An 18,419-nucleotide genomic window follows, 5' to 3' on the forward strand; every position below is an offset into this window, starting at 1 on the left:
TCCATTACTCAAAAGAACTGAAAACATATGCTCACAGGAAGACTTACACAAGACTAATCACAGGACAGATCTTCCCAGGATCACATCTAGTACCCACATTGTATCTAGTTATGTCTCCTGAGTCTCCTCTGGTCTAATAGTAGTTTTTCAGTCTTTCCTTATTTTTCATGATCTTCAGTTCAGTTCAGTCGCTCAGTTGGGTCCAATTCCTTGTGACCCTATGGACTGCAGTACATCAGGCCTCCCTGTCCATCACCAACTCCCAGACCTTGCTCAAAATCATGTCCATTGAGTCAGTGATGCCATTCAACCATCTCATCCTCTGTCATACCCTTCTCCTCCTGCCTTCAGTCTTTCCCAGCATCAGAGTCTTTTCCAATGAGTCAGTTCTTCGAATCAGGTAGCCAAAGTATTGGAGCTTCAGCATCAGTCCTTCCAATGAATATTCAGGACTGATTTTCTTTAGGATTGACTGGTTTGATCTCCTTACAGTCCAAGGGACTCTCAAGAATCTTCTCCAACACCACAGTTCAAAAGCATCAATTCTTCAGCACTCAGCCCTCTTTATGGTCCAGCTCTCACATCTATACATGACTACTGGAAAAACCATACCTTTGACTAGATGGACCTTGTCGGCAAAGTAATGTCTCTGCTTTTTAATATGCTGTCTAGGTTGGTCATAGCTTTTCTTCCAAGGAGTAAGCATCTTTTAATTTCATGGCTATAGTCACCATTTGCAGTGATTTTGGAGCCCAAGAAAACAAAGTCTGTCGCTGCTTCCATTGTTTCCCCATCTAATTGCCTGAAGTGATGGGACCAGATGTCATGATCTTCATTTTTTTGAATGTTGAAATTTAAGCCAGCTTTTTCACTTTCCTCTTTCACTTTCACCAAGAGGCTCTTCAGTTCCTCTTTGCTTTCTGCCATAAGAGTGGTGTCATCTGCATATCTTAAGTTGTTGATATTTCTCCCAGCAATCTTGTGCTTCATCCAGTCCGGCATTTCACATGATGTACTCTGCACAGATGTTAAATAAGCAGGGTAACAATATACAGCCTTGACATACTCCTTTCCCTATTTGGAACCAGTCCATTGTTCCACATATGGTTCTAACTTTCTTCTTGACCTGCATACAGATTTCTCAGGAAGCAGGTCAGGTGGTCTGGTATTCCCATCTCTTTCAGAATTTTCCACAGTTTGTTGTGATCCACACAGTCAAAGGCTTTGGCATGGTCAATAAAGCAGATGTTTTTCTGGAATTCTCTTGCTTTTTCTATGATCCAATGGATGTTGGCAATTTGATCTCTGGTTCCTCTGCCTTTTCTAAATCCAGCTTGAACATCTGGATGTTCTCAGCTCACGTACCATTGAAGCCTCACTTGGAGAATTTTGAGCATTACTTTGCTAGCGTGTGAGATGAGTGCAATTGTGCAACAGTTTGAACATTCTTTGGCATTGCCTTTCTTTGGGATTGGAATGAAAACTGACCTTTTCCAGTCCTGTGGCCACTGCTGAGTTTTCCACATTTGCTGGCATATTGAGTGCAGCACTTTCACAGCATCATCTTTTAGGACTTGAAATAGCTCAGCTGGAATTGCATCACCTCCACTAGCTTTGCTTGTAGTTACGCTTTCAAAGGTCTACTTGACTTTGGACTCCAGGATGCCTGGTTCTAGGTGAGTGATCACACCATCATAGTTATCTGGGTCATTAAGATCTTTTTTGTATAGTTCTTCTGTGTATTCTTGCCACCTCTTCTTAATATTTTCTGCTTTTGTCAGGTTCATACGGTTTCTGTCCTTTATTGTGCCCATCTTTGCATGAAATGTTCCCTTGGTATCTCTAATATCTTGATGAGATCTCTTGTCTTTCCCATTCTATTGTTTTCCTCTATTTCTTTGCATTGATCACTGAGGACAGCTTTCTTATCTTTCTTTGCTATTCTTTGGAACTCTGCATTCAGACAGGTATATCTTTCCTTTAAAACTTTTAAAATTTTCTTTTTATCTTTTGCCATTCTAAGAAGCAAAAGAGATTCCTCCCTGTTGTTCAAACGTGTATTTTTTCTAATTATGGCTAAGACTGAATATCTGGTCATGTCTGAAAGCCATTTCTTCTGTGAAATGCTCATCCATGTCCTTTGTCCCTCTTCCTATTAGGCTTATGGTCTTTTACTTGTGTGTTTGTAAAGGCTCTTTACATATTCTGTGATGTCAATCTTTTCCTAATTTACTATTTTCTTTTACTTTATAGAATTTTTTCCATGTAGACATTTTGATTTTTATATATCCATTATTTCATGTCAGTCTTTGCCAGGAATGACCCAAACTGATATGAATTTAATACGCAACAAAGTAAAGTAAGGAAAGAAATCACTACTTAATTAGGACTGTTGGGTTTGTATAACATCTCCCAGCCTTACTAGAAAGAAAGGAGAGAAGAAAAATATACATGCCTAGAAGAATAGACTAAAATAGTCAACTGTGGGTAGCCAACTTTGGATGTTTTTACTTTTTTCTTTGTGTTTTTATGTATTTCCCAATTTTTCTACAATGTAATATTTTGGTAAATATAAAAACTATTCATTAAAATAATAATGCTTTTGATAAAACTGGATATCAATAGAGCAAAAAATTCTCATCTCATAATATGTATATTCTCCCCAAATGAAAGAGTAAATTTAAAAGATTTTAACTAGAAGGTTTTTAAGTATTTAAATTTCAAATACTGCATAGAAGAAAAAAAATAAAATGAAAGTAACATAGTAGGGGAAGGCTAACAATTAATGCTATGAGTACAAGTTTTATCCCTAAAGCTTTTAGGGGACTGATAAAAATCTATCAGGATAACAGCCTGTCTCCAATAACCAGTCATCAATATCCAATAGCAGATAAGAACAGGCACACAGTGTTCACATGATAAACACTGCAGAAACATCCTGAAACAATAAGAGTTTACAAACATGCACATTAAAACAATTTATAAAGTACCATCTCACATCTATTAAGTGGAAAAATCACATGCTAGCTTTGGTTTGATAAAAGGGTTTGGGTTTGTTTCCATATTGCTGGTGGCCTGCTAGTACAGTCTTCCAGAAAGGAATTCTGTCAAGAAAAGTTGTTACAGGACAGCTTCCAACCCAGCGTTCCCATCACTGTCTCACAAAGAAATAATTCAAAACAAAAATATTTTTTACAAAGATATGATAGTTGCAGCTGTATATTAAGAGCTAAAATCTAGAAATAGCCCAAATGTCTATCTGTGGGGGGAAATGGTATACTAATGCAATGGAATAAATATGGCTATGAGAAATGACAAATGTGAACACTGCAAAACATTTTGGATATTACTATAACAGTAGCGGTAATTTTAAAACAAAGTCTAATTTATAAAGATACTGCATAAAACTATGTATCCATAAATAGCTCAGAAGAGGTAAACAGATGGGAGTGTTAGGAAGTGAATATTTCTTTTTAATATGCATCACATAACTGTTGAGAGTTTGGTCTTTTCATTTTACCTTTAACCTTTTTACTGAGTTTCATTTAACTAATAGATTAAATGAAGTTGTGAGAAAGGCACAGAATGCAAATGTAGGAAACTTATCCGAGCCCCAGTCCTGCCTCTCACAACCTTGGTTACCTAATTTTTCTCTTGTCCATTTTCTGCACATATGAAGTAAGGATAGTATTTCATGCAATTGTGATGTTTTAAAATGACAACTAAACAAAATAACAGATAAGTTACAAATCACTTTGAAAAAGGTTATTTATTTTTTATATAGAGTAGCAGTTTATACTGACAAATGGTGACATCACTAAAGCTAATCTAATAATCATTTACTTTTCTTCTAATTTAAATACATCTCTTAGAAATTATTCTTTTAAAGTCAGGTTGAATGATTCGGATTTGGGTACACACATGTTAAAGCTAAAATATATTACTGAATTCTTCCACTGGGTAAACAGTCCTCAGTTTCACATTTCTAGACAGCAATCTACACTACTGCTAGATGGTTAGAAAACTGAGGTTAGCTATGAACAATCTCCTCCTTCGTATCTGGAAGAGACAGGAGATAAAATTTAACAGCAAGTCTAATCTTTTTCACTAAGACTTCAATTGTTTTGGTCCATCCTGTTAATTGTCTTTTATGATCCTCAGTTTTAGCTCTAAGTTAGAAGGTAAAGGTGAAACCAAAAATTGAATATTCTGGATCATAGCAAGAAGGAAATAAGGGGGAAAGAATCAATATACTTCCTGAATTAGGATAAGGACAATACTTCTCTCATCTCCCTGGTCACTTAAATGCCATTTGGTGACACTTTACTAAAGGTCAAACAAAGCACTGCCCTGAGGGCCGATCACAGCAGCAAGAAACTTTCAAAGTTGAACTTTAGAAGCTGCTACCAAGCGGCAGGTGCGGGCATCCTCTCCCACAAACAACAACATAATCAAAGTACTTGGCTCTGGCCCTTCAAAACAAATTTCAACTCTAAAAAAATGTTCCACTTGGCTTTCACTTGAGAAATAGTGAGAAATAGTACCACTTTGCTAAGCAGCTTAACTCAGCTTTTTTTTTTAAATCCCTTTTGTTTGTTTAATTCTTCCTGATGGTTAATTTCCCTAGTTGGTGGCCAAATCATATGTATATTCTTACTGGCTTTAGCACTTGAAAAATCAGGAGGAATTAAAAAAAAAAGAAAATTTCTCTCTCTGAAAACAGGTAGCCCTCCCTCCCAGTGGGGACCTATCACAGTCTAGTTAAAGGGAGTTGATAGAACAAGGCATCCAAAGCGCCTGAAAAGACAGGAGCAGGTGCCCCTGGGAATTTAGTAGAGACTCTTGCTTCCCATCCCAGAAACGCTCTCCGGTTGGCTGTTCCTTCGACAGTTAGTGGTGTAAAGTGGGGGTGCTCCCCCCAAAATGATTAGTGCCCTGTAAATAAACCTCTGGCGCTGCTGTTAATGCATGGAGAAATCTCTAACCTGGCCCGTGGGCCTGGTGGAACTTCCATTTTCCCAGCCCTCTTTTCTCTTGCCTCAGGCTCATTTTTCCACTTGGCCCCCCTCCCTCTCAGCTTTCCGGCACTTAGTCACCATTATAGTTTGACTGCATTCCTGGGTGCATGACCTATTTTAAACAAAAACAACACAACATGCACCCACAGTAAGCTAGCAGGCCCCTTAGAATCTTGGCAACAGTGAGTCCAAAGGGACAGAAATTAATCTAGGCAGTTATCTAGAGTTCCCTTTCATTTCACCTCTCCTCCTTCACACTCCAAACCAAAAGCAAATAAATAAACCGAATTTGAAAAAAAAATGGCTGCGGGATGAAGGGGGGAGGTGTGAGTATACTAGAGAAGTCATATCCACATAGTCTCTGAGATCAGAAACCTCCTGGATCACAAATCAATTTCCCTCTCTGGCTCATCTTGAAGTTTGATTCCCCTTGATACCGCGCATGCTGCCTACCTGCTGACAGACATGATTTCCATAAATATAACATCTTGCTGCCTTGGAAATTCAGGAAAGGAGGGTATCTATCCACAAGCACAGAACAAGGCCATCTCAAGGGGCACTGGGTGGGGACAGAACTATGCAAAATGATGCCTGGGGCTTGGAGTTTTAATTCAGCATTTTCTCAATTTCTTTGATTTTTTTTGCTCACTGGTAAGCAGATATCTCCCATACAGCCTGTGCCTACCAGTTCTGCTACCAAGACTAAAAATTTCGCTTTAATGTATATACAAGTATTTAAACAGTCTAAGACAAGAAGTTTCTAACTCTTCATTTATACATATGTTAGACTAAATCCTCCAATGACTTCAGGAGCAGAGGTCTATAATTATGGTTCAAATTAAATCAATGAAAAACTACATATTGTGTTAAACTCTTATCCTTCAGGCCAGGAATGGGGAATAGCCTCAACACCCAGTGAAGTGAGATTACAGAGAACATGCCCAGTGAGACGACAGGACAGAGAGCACATGGAGAGCATGGAGCAGACCCACACATCCTTTGGAAGGCCTCCAAGCGTCAGCTCCCCAAACGTGTTCAACCTCACCTCCCAGGGCTTCACACTCTGCAACTGAACTCCCACCAAGCCATATCTCTTTTACATTCCTATCCCCATATCTTCTCCTATATTGCCAGACCAGCCTACCTTTGTCGCTTACTTCCCACTTTGGGACCTAGTCAAATCCATCCATTCTTCAAAATCCAGCTTTAAGCCACTACTTCCCTGACTCCTCCAACATTCTTCTCTCTCTCATGTGAACCCTTAGACTGAACCTACCGTAAACTTTGGCATTGTTAACTTTGCATGGCTGTGTGCCTCGGTTGTCCAATACAGTCATAATTTCCACAAAATTGAGTCTTAAAACTCTCAGTACTTCTAAAAGTGGATCTCAACCAGTATGCTTCAGAGCAGTGATATACCAGGAACCTTATATAAGTCTGCTATAAATTTTTTAATAATTTATAGGCCTTATTTTCACTCAACCAAAGATCCACATTTTTATGAAAATATCTGTCAGACAAATTGCTGAGCCACAATACAGCTTATGATACAACTTGCTACAAAAAAAACAAAGACTGCATGTTCAGAGCAACATACATGAACTTAACCTCTAAAGATATAAGAGTACAAGGTCAGGGCAGTAAACAGTTCTACTCAGACATTAACATACCAAAGCAAGTAAATGGACAGGTTTTTCAACTTTCTGAAGCCAGCTTTTTTAAAAGAAGACATTCATCTTTTAATCCTTTAATGTACTATCAAAAGTTCTATCACACAAAAATATGTCTTAGACACAAAAGGTAAGAACCTTGGTCCTAGCTTAATAGGTATTTTGGTAGATACTGCCTAGGAACTGCTTAAGCAGGTTCTCAAAAGTACAGTTCTCCCTTTGGCAAGTCATACTTACAACAAGACTTACAGATTTTCAAGAGCCTAGACACACTACCTTCAAGTTCCAAAGGACTTTGCTAAAAATGTACAAAATACCACAGCTTCAGAAATTCAACCAAGGTCTCCAAATTCTTATGCTAGAGAGGCTCAAGGAAAGGAATCTGAGCAGATGAAGTATCTTAATGTGCCACCCACATGTCAAAGTTGTCCAAAGCAATGGGCATAACCCTGATTCTTTAAGTGGGTTTAGGACTTAAGACCGTGTTCACATTCATTTCCTCCTGCTATTGGTCAAGTTCTAAATTTGCAGGGCATTTGATCAGTGTTTGTATAATGCAAGACGTTAGGAGATATTAAGTGGGAGAAAAAAGAATTTGACGTCCAAAACATTTTGGACAATGCTGAAACAAAAGTAAACAGGTCTCTCTTGTACAGGACTTCCTTTAACTTACCAATGGGCATTGTGAGCTCTCGAGAAAGGGGATATGGAGCACAGCATTTCCCATACTCATTTAATCACAGAATCAGTTTAAGAATCCCACAATACAGCTTTCAGAAAGGCTGATCTAGCACTTTCTAACAATAAACAATAGCAAGAAAGATGCCACTATTTTTTGTGATGAGGCCATCTTCTTCTGAGTCATGAATCAGGCACTACCAGACTCAGAAGTGAACTTGGTTCTCATATCTTCACAATGACTTTTCCCTGGGCTCCCCATCTGAAATGTGAGGAATAATTATACTGCTCTGCTTCCCAGGGTTGTTTTTTTATTGTTTTTAATCTTGCGATTGTGTTCCATATTAATCACCAAAACAGGTTCTCAGCCCAAGTGGCCAGGCTTCAAAATCAGTGCTGCCCTTGGAGCCTAGATGAAGAGATGGAGAGGACATGAAACAGATGCCACCCAGAAAGTTTTTACATCACCAGTTTCTAGGCCATTAGGATAAAGTCAAACCGCAGCCAAGATAAGGGATGAAGAGAGGCTCTCCTTTAGTAGCTCACTTCTGGAGGGAGGCCTCTTAGTCACACACACCACCTATATCTGAATCTTGACTCACCTTTTCAACATGGACTTTCTAAATGAAATTCAAAGAAACACAGGAGGTCAGGGAAGATTCCCTGGATCTATAGGGAAGAAAGAAAAAGCAGCACCAGCAGAAGACTATTTCCCTTTCTCTACAGAGAAAGAACCCATTACAGAGCTAGTGAGCAGGGGAAATAGCTTTCCTTTCAGTGCAACAGCTTTCCAGGAAAAGTATCTCAACATATTTACTATAAAACAATTTAATTTCCCTGTCCCATCACCTGCCACCCCATCCCCATCCCCGCAAAAAGCCCACAGATTGTGGATTTCCTCTCATTCTTGGCAGAGTTACCAGAAGAAATATAATACCCCCTTCGGACTGCTCCCAACAGCTGCTGGAACAAGAGGGGGAGCTGGGGGTAACCTTCCAAAGCTGCCTCTAAAAAATGACCATTCCCCCTGCCAAACCATGCAGTCAGTGAACACAAGACAGCCCTTTTTCTACTTTCTTAAAGGGGAGATCCCAAAAACAAGTGTTCCCTGGCCCAAAATAATGGCCTTCAGCCTAACTGTCCTCCTCAACTTGACTCTAAGCTGGCACTTCTAATATCTAATTCTTCCTTAACATGCACTTCTAAATAATTATCTACTTCTTCACTAGCATTTTTGGCTAGTTTAACCTGCCAATATCCAAGTTAGGGTTCTTATCAAACTCCCACTCAGGGTAATATATCCTTGTCTCTGTCCACCTCCAAAATACTACATTTCTCAGGTGTGCACATGGCAAACACACACACACATACACACACACACACACACACACACACATATCTCCTTTCAGGTCAAGAACCTTCCTACAAAAAAGTCAAGGAACAAAGTCAGCAATGGTAAAGTTGCACTGTACCCCAGCCCTTTTCCCCTTCCCCAACATCATCAACACTAAATATACCTCAGTTCTGCCTAGAAAAGCCCCACTGCCAGGCAGCAGAGAAACTTTCAGTTAGCCTTCAGCCTCTCAGCTGAGACCACCAACAAAGAAGTTCATGAATGTCAACTGGGGGCACAGGCAATATCTCTCTTTGCTGAGGAGAAACTGGACAGAGCCTCCAGCATCATTCCCCAAAGGTGACAGCCGGGGTTGAGTGAAGACCGTGAAAACTGTACAAGAGCTGGGGGAGAAAATATAATGCAAGGAATGATTTGGAATCAGGGGCAGGAGAAGGTGGAGGCATGAACTGGCTGACCCCAAATGTCTTTTCCATCTCTAACTCCTATGATTCTTTGACCTCCAATTTTGTGCTGCGAACAAGGAATGGAAAGTCAACAGACGTGGTGATGTTTTGAAAGAGCCTGGCAGTCTGCTCTTGTCATTTAGTGGCCTTTGCATGTATTTTTTAAGGTGTCTCCATGCCCTGTCTTCATTTCACAGTTGTCACCTTTCTCAGCAATTTGAGCTCATGTCAAATACCGAAAAAGAAGGAGAAGAAGAAAGAATGCACTGGCAATTAATTGTGGGCTAAAGAGAGGCAGACACAGGGGCCCATTGGGTGGCCCAGACTTTCAGGGAGGGCAATGTGGACAATTTGGATATAATGAAAAACTGACTTCAAGTTGAGACAAGGGAGTCAAACCTCTAACAAGAGATAAATTCTTTCTCCAGACAGTCTCATACTCAGTTTTAGATACAGGTGAAACCTTTACATGATTCAAAATTCATAAACACATTCTTAATTAGAACAAACATCTTGCTTCTACTGATTACACCTTAAATTCTAATACTTGTTCAAATCTGAGCAAGACTGCTAAATAAAAAGGACTTTTCTCAAGAATAAACCAAATCTTTGGATTCTCAACTTCATCTGATGGCTGACACACCTGGGATAAATTCTGGAGTTTATAAAAAAAAATCTGTTTCAGTAGATCAGAGTGTAGGGGCATGTCAATTTTCACTGGAAATTCAAAACTCAACTTTCTCCTTGTTTTTCCAAACAGTCACTCTCATCTTAAATACTGAAAAGTTATTGGAGCCTGGCCTCAAGAAGAGTCTACCTGAAATTCTCCCTATTCCATGGTTCTCAGTTAAGACCAGAAACTAATTCAATGCCAGGGTTACTCCAGAGTTAAAGTTAAGCTGCCACACAAAGATAATCCTTTTCTATATCAAACACTTAAAAATAATTTTTTTTACTGTGTATGCTTTCAGTAACTTCGCTGCCAGTTTGATTTCAAGCAGCTCAAGCACAATCTTTACCTAAGATGAAGGGGCTAGACATAGAAAACTGAAAGCAAGAAACAGAGTATTGAAATACTTTCAGAGATTTCATTCCAACATGAACTGTTTATCTTGTAGATTATGAGGACTTTGGGTTTCTCCATGATTCTGCCTTGAAAGTTAGGGGAGTCATCCCCTACTGTTCGAGTTTTACAAGACTGGAAAGGAGATAAGCAGCTTCCATATTCTCACAGTCTTGAAGGAAAGTCCTCCAGTTTGCATTTGGAGGTACTGACAACACTAGACCATTTCCTGCTTCCACAGGTGTATTGTTTTATTTATTTCAAATATGTAAACTGAACTCACTTTTATTAACTCACAAAACCACTCAAAACAAGGCCTTTCCAAAAAAGTTGAAAATAAATACATCCATTGAAACCTTTCAATGAACCGGAGGACAAGTAAGTGATTGCTTTCTAGGTACCCAGAAAGGCGAGGGAGAGAGCAGAAGTTACTTTAAGTTGCTAATTGTTTTCTGAAAATCACTGTTTAGGCCTTAAAGGTAACAAGTGAGCAATGTCTTTTCTGTTCAGAGTTAGGAAACTTTATGCTTTCTGGGTCAAAAAAATGCTCTTAGGTGCAATCATTTTAAAACAAACAAACACACTCTGCTTATCTGTGTCCATCTCACCACTTTGGACGTTAATCATCACTGAAATAGATACCCCAGTCCCTTGGCCTCAAAGAGCTCCAAGCCTACAAGACCCTGGCTAAGGAATGAATGTACATGCCAGGGCAAACACCTCAGAGCCTGACTCCCTAAACACCTATTGTTAATTCTAGGCAAATCTATGACAGGCAAATTCAAGAGAGAACCCAGGTAATGCTCAAAGGATATTTGAAATAAAACTTGAGTTTGAAAACATGCAGGACTTACTTTAGAAGGGAGATGATCAAGAGAGGTAAAAGTACTTAATATAAGACTGCAAAAGTATTTTTTAAATAGATTTACATACATGGGTATACTTTTTTCTTTCCATTCCTTGTTTTTGTTAACTTAACAGTGTCAGAATTTACAATTAGCACCTTTGTTTTTCCACCTGTCATATTTTCTAACTTCTTGCATTTAGCCTATATTATAAACTGACAGAGTTAAATTTCATTGTTTTGTTCTTGAAGACTGAACTAGCTTAGTTTTGCCTCTACTCTTTAGGGAAAACTTAAAAGATTGCTATATGAAACATTTCCTTGATTTTTATATTAAAGATATTTCTATTCCCCCAGGATTCATAAAACTTTCAAATTAAACTGATTTTAAACCAGATGACTGACTCAAACTGTCTTTGTGTCCACTTAAAAAAAAAAAAAAAGCTCAGGAAACCTACCAGTGTTCACTGTTTGGGCAAGAGGCCTAAAGGGAAGCAAATTATTTGTTTGTGGTTTCAAAGTGGCCAAAATGCCTTCAAGCACAAGTATAAGACCATTAACAAATCACAAGGAACCAAAGCAGTTCATCTTACTCAACAAAGCTATGATCAGTTAGGAAGAGCCAAACTGAATGGGACTTGCCCTGGGCCGGAAGGTCAGTAAACCTTAGCAGTTTGTGTTTCTGAGAATTCAGGAGGCTCTTCGGCAGGGACAGCAGACCCTAAAGCCCACAGCTTCTGCTGTCAAGTTTCCAAAAACATTCAGGACAGGTGAGAGAAATTCAGCCGTGTGTGCGTTTTCCCCCACCTTCTGTCTTTAGGCAGCCTCTCTAAGTCAAACCATCTCCACTTTTGCTCTATATAGACTGACTAGAGGAGAAGTCACAAAACTTGAAAGTTCCATTTTACAACAATTTATTGAGTGCCTACTATGTGCTGAACACTGTGCTATCAATTACACATCACAATGGTTAAGCCTCATTTTACTGGCTATGTTACTCTCATTCTTTATAGATGATAAAACTCTGGGGCAGTGAAGTTGTGTGGTTCCTGATAAAATGAAGTTTTGTGCTTATAAAAACTTGTCCTACTGTCCAGTGTACAGTTAATTAGCCCAAAATATGAACTACAGCCCTGCCACAATCCAAACAGCCATACTTTCATTTAACTTTGGGCCCAGGCTCCCTAATGCCCTAAGATGACTGGGGTACATGCCATCTCCCTCCAGGGATGATAACCACCCTTCTTGGTGGGTTATCATGTCTCTGCAGCTGTCCAAAAACAGACCACACTGGTAAACATTCTCTCCACCTGCTGTAACATGCATAACTTTCCCCCTCAATTCAGAAAACATGAGCATGACCCTGCTCTTTATCAAGTGTTATGGTAAAACAACTTCCTAGAAGGCTAGCGATACCACATCCTAGGATACAGGCAAGAAATCAAAACATGTGGCTAAAAAATAACAAAGCCAAATCACCTGGCAGTTGCAACACACTTTATACTGTAAACTCATTTTCATTTTGTTATTATCACTTACAGAATGCACACTCATTCACATTATCTCCCAGAGCATTTGAAAAGGAAAGAAAAATAAACATAAATTCTTTCATTAGTTCATTCAGTCTCTATAAGGAGAGCAGTCTATGTCCATACCACCTTGAACATGCCCAATCTCATCTATAAGGAGAGCAAGAAAGCCAAATTTTGCTATGGCTAGATTGGGTTTAGGCATTTCAGACAACTGCTCTTCTAGGTCAACTGATATGTTCTCTGAGTTTTTCGTTATAAGAAATGAAGATGGGCTACCCTCGTGGTCCAGTGATATGAATCCACCTTGCAGTGCAAGGGACACTGGTTCAGTCCCTAGTCTGGGAAGATCCCAAACCTGGCAGGGCAATGAGGTCCATGTGCCACAACTACTGAGCCTCTGCTCTGGAGGCCACGTGCAACAATTACAAAAGCCCGCAGCCCTACAGCCTGTGCTCTGCAACAAGAGAAGCCCATGCAGCAACAAAGACCCAGTACATCCAAAAGAAACAAATATATGTATATTTTAAAAAATTCTTTTAACAAAATGAAGGTAACAAGACTTATATGCCCCCCAAATCCCAGAAAATCATTATTATCAACAACAAAATCATACTAGAAATAATAAAAGTTAAAATAATAAGGTTCAAAATTTCCAAAAGATTGTAGCAATCCTGGACATCATTAATAATACCCAGCTGGAAAACATACTGAAAAAGAGATTGCAATCACACCAAAAAAAAGAATAGCATATTTAGGAATAATAACAGATATGTAGTTACTTTACAGTGAAATCCACAGAAACTTTTGAAAAGGCAGAGAATTCTTTTTTTGCTAGGGGGCTGAATGAGAATGAAGATGCCACACTCTCACACACACACAAATCACAAATCCAACAAGGATAATTTAACTCTAACAGATATTACATTCTATCAAAAGGCAACGACACTTAAAATAGAATGGAAATGGAAAAATACATCAGTGGAACAAAATAAGAGTTCAAATATAGACCCAATATATATACATACATCTATGTATGTATATGTGACTATATATACACATAGATATATCAAGTTAATATCTGTCGAAGTAAGCTTTCTAAAACAAATTATTTTGTCTTTCTAAAGGGAAAGACATGAATTACTTAACAAAAAGTTCAGTGGTAACTAGGTAACTGTTTAGGAAAAAAGAAGGTTGAATTCAGGGCCTCAGGGCCCTTACACCAAAAGAAAAGTGATATTGATGAAAGTGTTGACAATTTTTAAAAATCAAATTATAAGAAAACCAGCAGAATGTCAAAGAGAAGATTTATTATGTCTGTGGAGGAATCATAAATTTCTCAGTTTTGGAAGGGGAAGGAAAGATTAAAAAATCACACAAAAACTGACATATTCTGATATATTTAAATCTAAAACTTCTATAGGCTAAAAACAGTGAAATAAAAAGAACAAACTGGGGAAAATATTTGCATCAAAGATGACAGATTAGAGCCTAACATCTATACCCACAAGGACTGGAATCTATTATAAGAGTAGTGTCAATACCCCAACAGTAAATGGGATAAGACTAGGAAAAGACAATCTCATAAGTGAAACAAACACAGGGGAAAATACTTATCCTGATAAAGGAAGGCAAAATAACAAAACTTTGAGATATCATTATATGTCCACTAAAATAGCAAAAATTTTTTAAATTCTTATATGAAATCGCTGCTAGTGCCACTGTAACTTGGTACAATTCCTTTTTACAAACCATAACCTTTGACCCAATAATGCCAATCTTGAGAATTTATCCTAAGGAACCAATTCAAAAAGACATGTATTATACAGTATCTGACATATCTCAATAAAGCTGTTACCAAAAAATGCATTGAATTATTCATTTCCTTGTTATCTATGACAGCAAAAAGCTGGATACAACATGAAAGACAAATACTAGAGGAAAGTTTTTAATCTCATAGTACAGCCCACAAACATTATGTACCTATTCTGCTAGGATCAGTAGGATAGCAACTAAGTGGGGGAAGATGTGTACAAATGAAAAGCAATTTTTAAAACTGAACAGCTGCCTAGAGGTGATGATATTATAAGTTTTTATGTTTTAAACTAACTTTCCTTAATGTTGCTATATTAAAACTATCTTTAAAAAATTTTTTACTCCAAATTGGATGGAGTTGGGTGCAATCAGAAAGTTTTTACTCCAATTCCACACATTTTCTCCCCTTCCTATGTAACAGCTTACATGATTAAGTTCTGCATTCACAGACTTCAGATCCTACCAAGAACAGGCCAGATTACAATACCATGCCTTCACGTACAGTCTGTATACCTCATCCAACTCCCTGCCATAAGCAGGTACCCTTTTTGTGTGTCATTCTGCCTCCATCAAGTCATAAATTATCGCTGACACTTGGACCAAGGGCCTTTTTTTGGAGTGTGAGCCCTTTTCTCCATATTTGATTTTATCAGAGCCCAGAAGCCTAACGACCCTTAGAAGAGAGAGAGAGGATGAATGTCCATAAAAACGTCCTGATAGACCACATAAGGGACATGGGTCCTACACCTGGATGGGAGGAGGCCTCTAAAGCCACAGACCAGCCGGGCTCCTCTGGAGCTAAGGAACCCTGGCGGTCAATGTCTGCGAAAAGACACATTTAACAGCTGCAGAGAGTGCTTAAGATGGCTAATTATGAGGAGCTGCCCACAGAGAAGGGTGCTGACTAAGGGAGATGCTCTTGAGAGGTTTCCTCAGATGGAGGCCTCCGAGAGGAACTGGGTGCTCGGGAAGTGGTCGGAGGAGGCCAGGTTTGGACCTCGGAATTCAGGGTACGACACGGCCCCAGGCCGACCAGGCCGCGGCGCCCCGCCCTTTCCCGGGACGCGGGCCGGCCTGGGGCGGGGAACGGGCGGGCGCTTACAGGTCGGTGCCGAGCCGCGTGAAGCCGGAGTTGAGCGAGGCCCGGGCTATCCGGCGCCAGAGCAGGTCGCAGCTGGTGAAGCGCCGCAGCCAGCGGCACACCTGAGCCAGGCGGCCGAGGGCCTGCATGTCCAGGTAGGAAAAGATGAGCAGCAGCAGCTCCTCCGGCAGGCGCAGGAGTGCGGGCCCCGCGGCTGGGCGGCAGGCTGGCTCCCGGGCCGCCGCCGCCGCCTTCTCCTCAGCCGCTGTCGCCATGGCCGCCCGTGTCCCCGCGAGGCGGCCCCAAGCCTGACCCCCTCGTCCCTGTGCTCTTGCCGGCCTGGCGTCCTCCCGCCTCCCAGTCCTGACCCTCCATTCCTCCTTCTTCCCCTCATCTCTTCCTTTGGCCTCCTTTCGCGCCCCTGCGCTCCCCTCATCTCCTCGGACGAGCCTTCTCGCCCCTTCCTCCACGCTTCCGCCTCTCTCTCCTGCCTTTCCTAGGCCTGCACTCGGTCCCGCCTCGGCCCCCAGCCCCGTTTCCTCCTTCCTCTGTGGCGGCTCCGGCTTTCCTTCCGCCCCGCTTCCTTTTCCGCCTTGCCCTGCTCCCGCTTTCCCCTTCCCCTTCCTCCGCTTTCCTCTCGCGGCTCTCCCTTCCTCCTGCGGTTTCCTCGTCTCCCCACTCTCGCCCTCGCCGGGCCCACCGTTCCCGGGGGGCCCCACGCCGCCCTGGCTACCCATGAGCGGCCGCGGGGCCAGCCCGACGCGGACGCAAGCCCGAGCCGCCGCCACAGCCGCCGCCCCGGGAGGAGGCGACACCATGCCGGACCGGGTCACATGGGGCGGCGCGGGCCGAAGCCTGGGCCCGCCCCTCACACCCGAGGCCGTGGAGCGGCTTCGTAGTGCGGGCGGGGGCCGGACACCGGCCCCCTCCCATGCCCCGGGCCGCCCGGAGCTTGTGCTGGAAACACAGCGTGCGTTCATCTAGCACGTGAGGCCCACCAAGCGCCTGGTTAAGACCGCCAGAGAAGCTTCTGCCTTCAAGGAGCAGCTAGTTTGAGGTCCTGCCCTCAAGAAGCACCCACTTGGGTGGCCTTCCCCCTCTCATACCCCTCTTCTACCTCGTCTGATGCCTGCTTTCCACAGGCCATATACCAGGGCCTCACGAACTGCACCCCCAGAAGTTGGCAGGTTCCTTAGGCCGGGATCTCACCTGGGGTATATACCTCAGTTCTAGCAATGAGCTGGTATTTTTGACATTTTGGAAGATTGCAGTTCTCTAGATCCTGCATCCACTCCCTGGTCATGGATAAGAAAATGGTAAAGCTATTAGTCACCACCCAAATGCAAGTGGATTCTCCAGGGTCATCCAGGAGCCCTTCCCCACACCATTCATTCCATTCACGAGGGTACCATTTTGAAGGGAGAGCTAAGAAAAGTCTACCGAAGCCCCATGCTGTCCCATACTGTCCCCTCGAGTCACACATGGCTTAGGGGCACTGAAAATGTGACTAGTCCAAATTGAGGTGTGCTGTAAGTGTGAAAATCCACCGGATTTTGAAGATTTATGCAAGATAAAGAATGTGAACTATCATATTAATAGTTTTATATTAAGTACCTGTTGAAGTGATAAGATTTTTGATACACTGGCCTAAATATACTTTTGTAACTACTAGAAAGGTTAGAGTTATACATGTGACTTGAATTTGCGACCCACGTTTTTTCGATTGAACAGAACGCGGGGAGGCAGTAAGATTTGCAGGTGGGGTAGGAAGATACCTATCCCTAAGTATCCTGTGCCCCAAACCCTAATAGTAAACATTTTAGGGGTTTATTTTGTTTTTACATCTTACGATCCATTTTCAGGAACAAGAATGAATGAAAAATCAACTCTGGAAATTATTCAACATGTAGCGTAAGGAGAGACCTAGGAGAGGAAGGACATTGCATTATGTCACTGCAGAAGCATCATGTAACAAGGTCAGACCGGAATCTGGCTTTGCCCTAGAATTGCTTTTTGATCTTAGCAAAACAACAACAAAAAACCCCACCTATCTTGGCCTTTTAGTGTTCTCAGTCTGTAGTGGAGATAATGCCTTTGCCTTACTTTCGAGGGATAAATGAGATCCCTGTAAAATGCTTTGAACTCCTCTAAGAAAATTCTCAATAATAGTTACAGGTCAAATCCTGTTACAAAAAAATACCCTACAAAAGGTGTGTGTTGGGGTGGGGGGAGGTACAACAAAGGCTTTGTGTAGAAAAAAGATTTCCAAACTCCAGCCAGTGGTTTACTTATTAAAAGCAATATTTGACATGACATTTCAGTACAACTAAAGAATTTAGATCATCTCTTAGAAATCATTATAAAGATATTTACTTATTTCATACTGTTAGAAGGCTGTTGAGGTAGGAATGCTGAATATTGAGGTAATATCATCAACTCAACATTTATTGATTTTGCTACAGTTGTATACTGTGAGCTACTCTGGAAGGAAAACAGATGAATATAGCATATGGTTCCTACATTTTATCTTCTGATTTGTGTTAAACATGTTTGTAATTTCTTACTGTTTGACTATTTCTTTTTAACCATTTCTTTACACAGAGTAAAACTAAGTAATTCATCTACACTGTACCTAGTTTTCAGTAGAGGACTTGAAGGCACAGAAAATTGTTTAATTAAATCAAGTATTAAAATCCACAATCACACAAATGCAACTTACTCTTTATCCCATGTTGTTCTCATTGTTGGAGAAATTAAACCATCACTTAAAAATATCAAATCACCTCCTTTTGCACCCAAACTGGAAATCAAGTGAACTGAAATTTGTGGTTTACTGATTTCCAAAATAAGCCAAAGTACTCACTATGCAGAAAGGCAAAGCCAAAATGGAAAATTGGCATATATTGTGTTATTTGGTGGTG

General features: G+C 40.9%; 1 protein-coding gene and 1 pseudogene across 3 annotated transcripts in view; one reads left to right on the plus strand and one right to left on the minus strand.

Annotated features, from left to right (window-relative positions):
* FBXW4 (F-box and WD repeat domain containing 4) overlaps positions 1-16,321 on the minus strand; it is an 81,636-nt gene extending 65,315 nt beyond the window's left edge. For all 3 annotated transcript variants that reach the window (XM_065923170.1, XM_065923171.1, XM_065923173.1), the window contains exon 1: positions 15,520-16,321. In XM_065923170.1, coding sequence (XP_065779242.1) covers positions 15,520-16,316 — 797 coding nt within the window. In that variant the 5' untranslated portion in view covers positions 16,317-16,321. The remainder of the gene's footprint in view (positions 1-15,519) is intronic.
* Positions 15,516-18,419, plus strand: part of LOC136160074 (small ribosomal subunit protein eS26 pseudogene) — a 40,279-nt pseudogene continuing 37,375 nt past the window's right edge.

This window comes from Muntiacus reevesi, chromosome 2 (genome assembly GCF_963930625.1).
Source record: "Muntiacus reevesi chromosome 2, mMunRee1.1, whole genome shotgun sequence".
Lineage (NCBI taxonomy): Eukaryota > Metazoa > Chordata > Mammalia > Artiodactyla > Cervidae > Muntiacus > Muntiacus reevesi.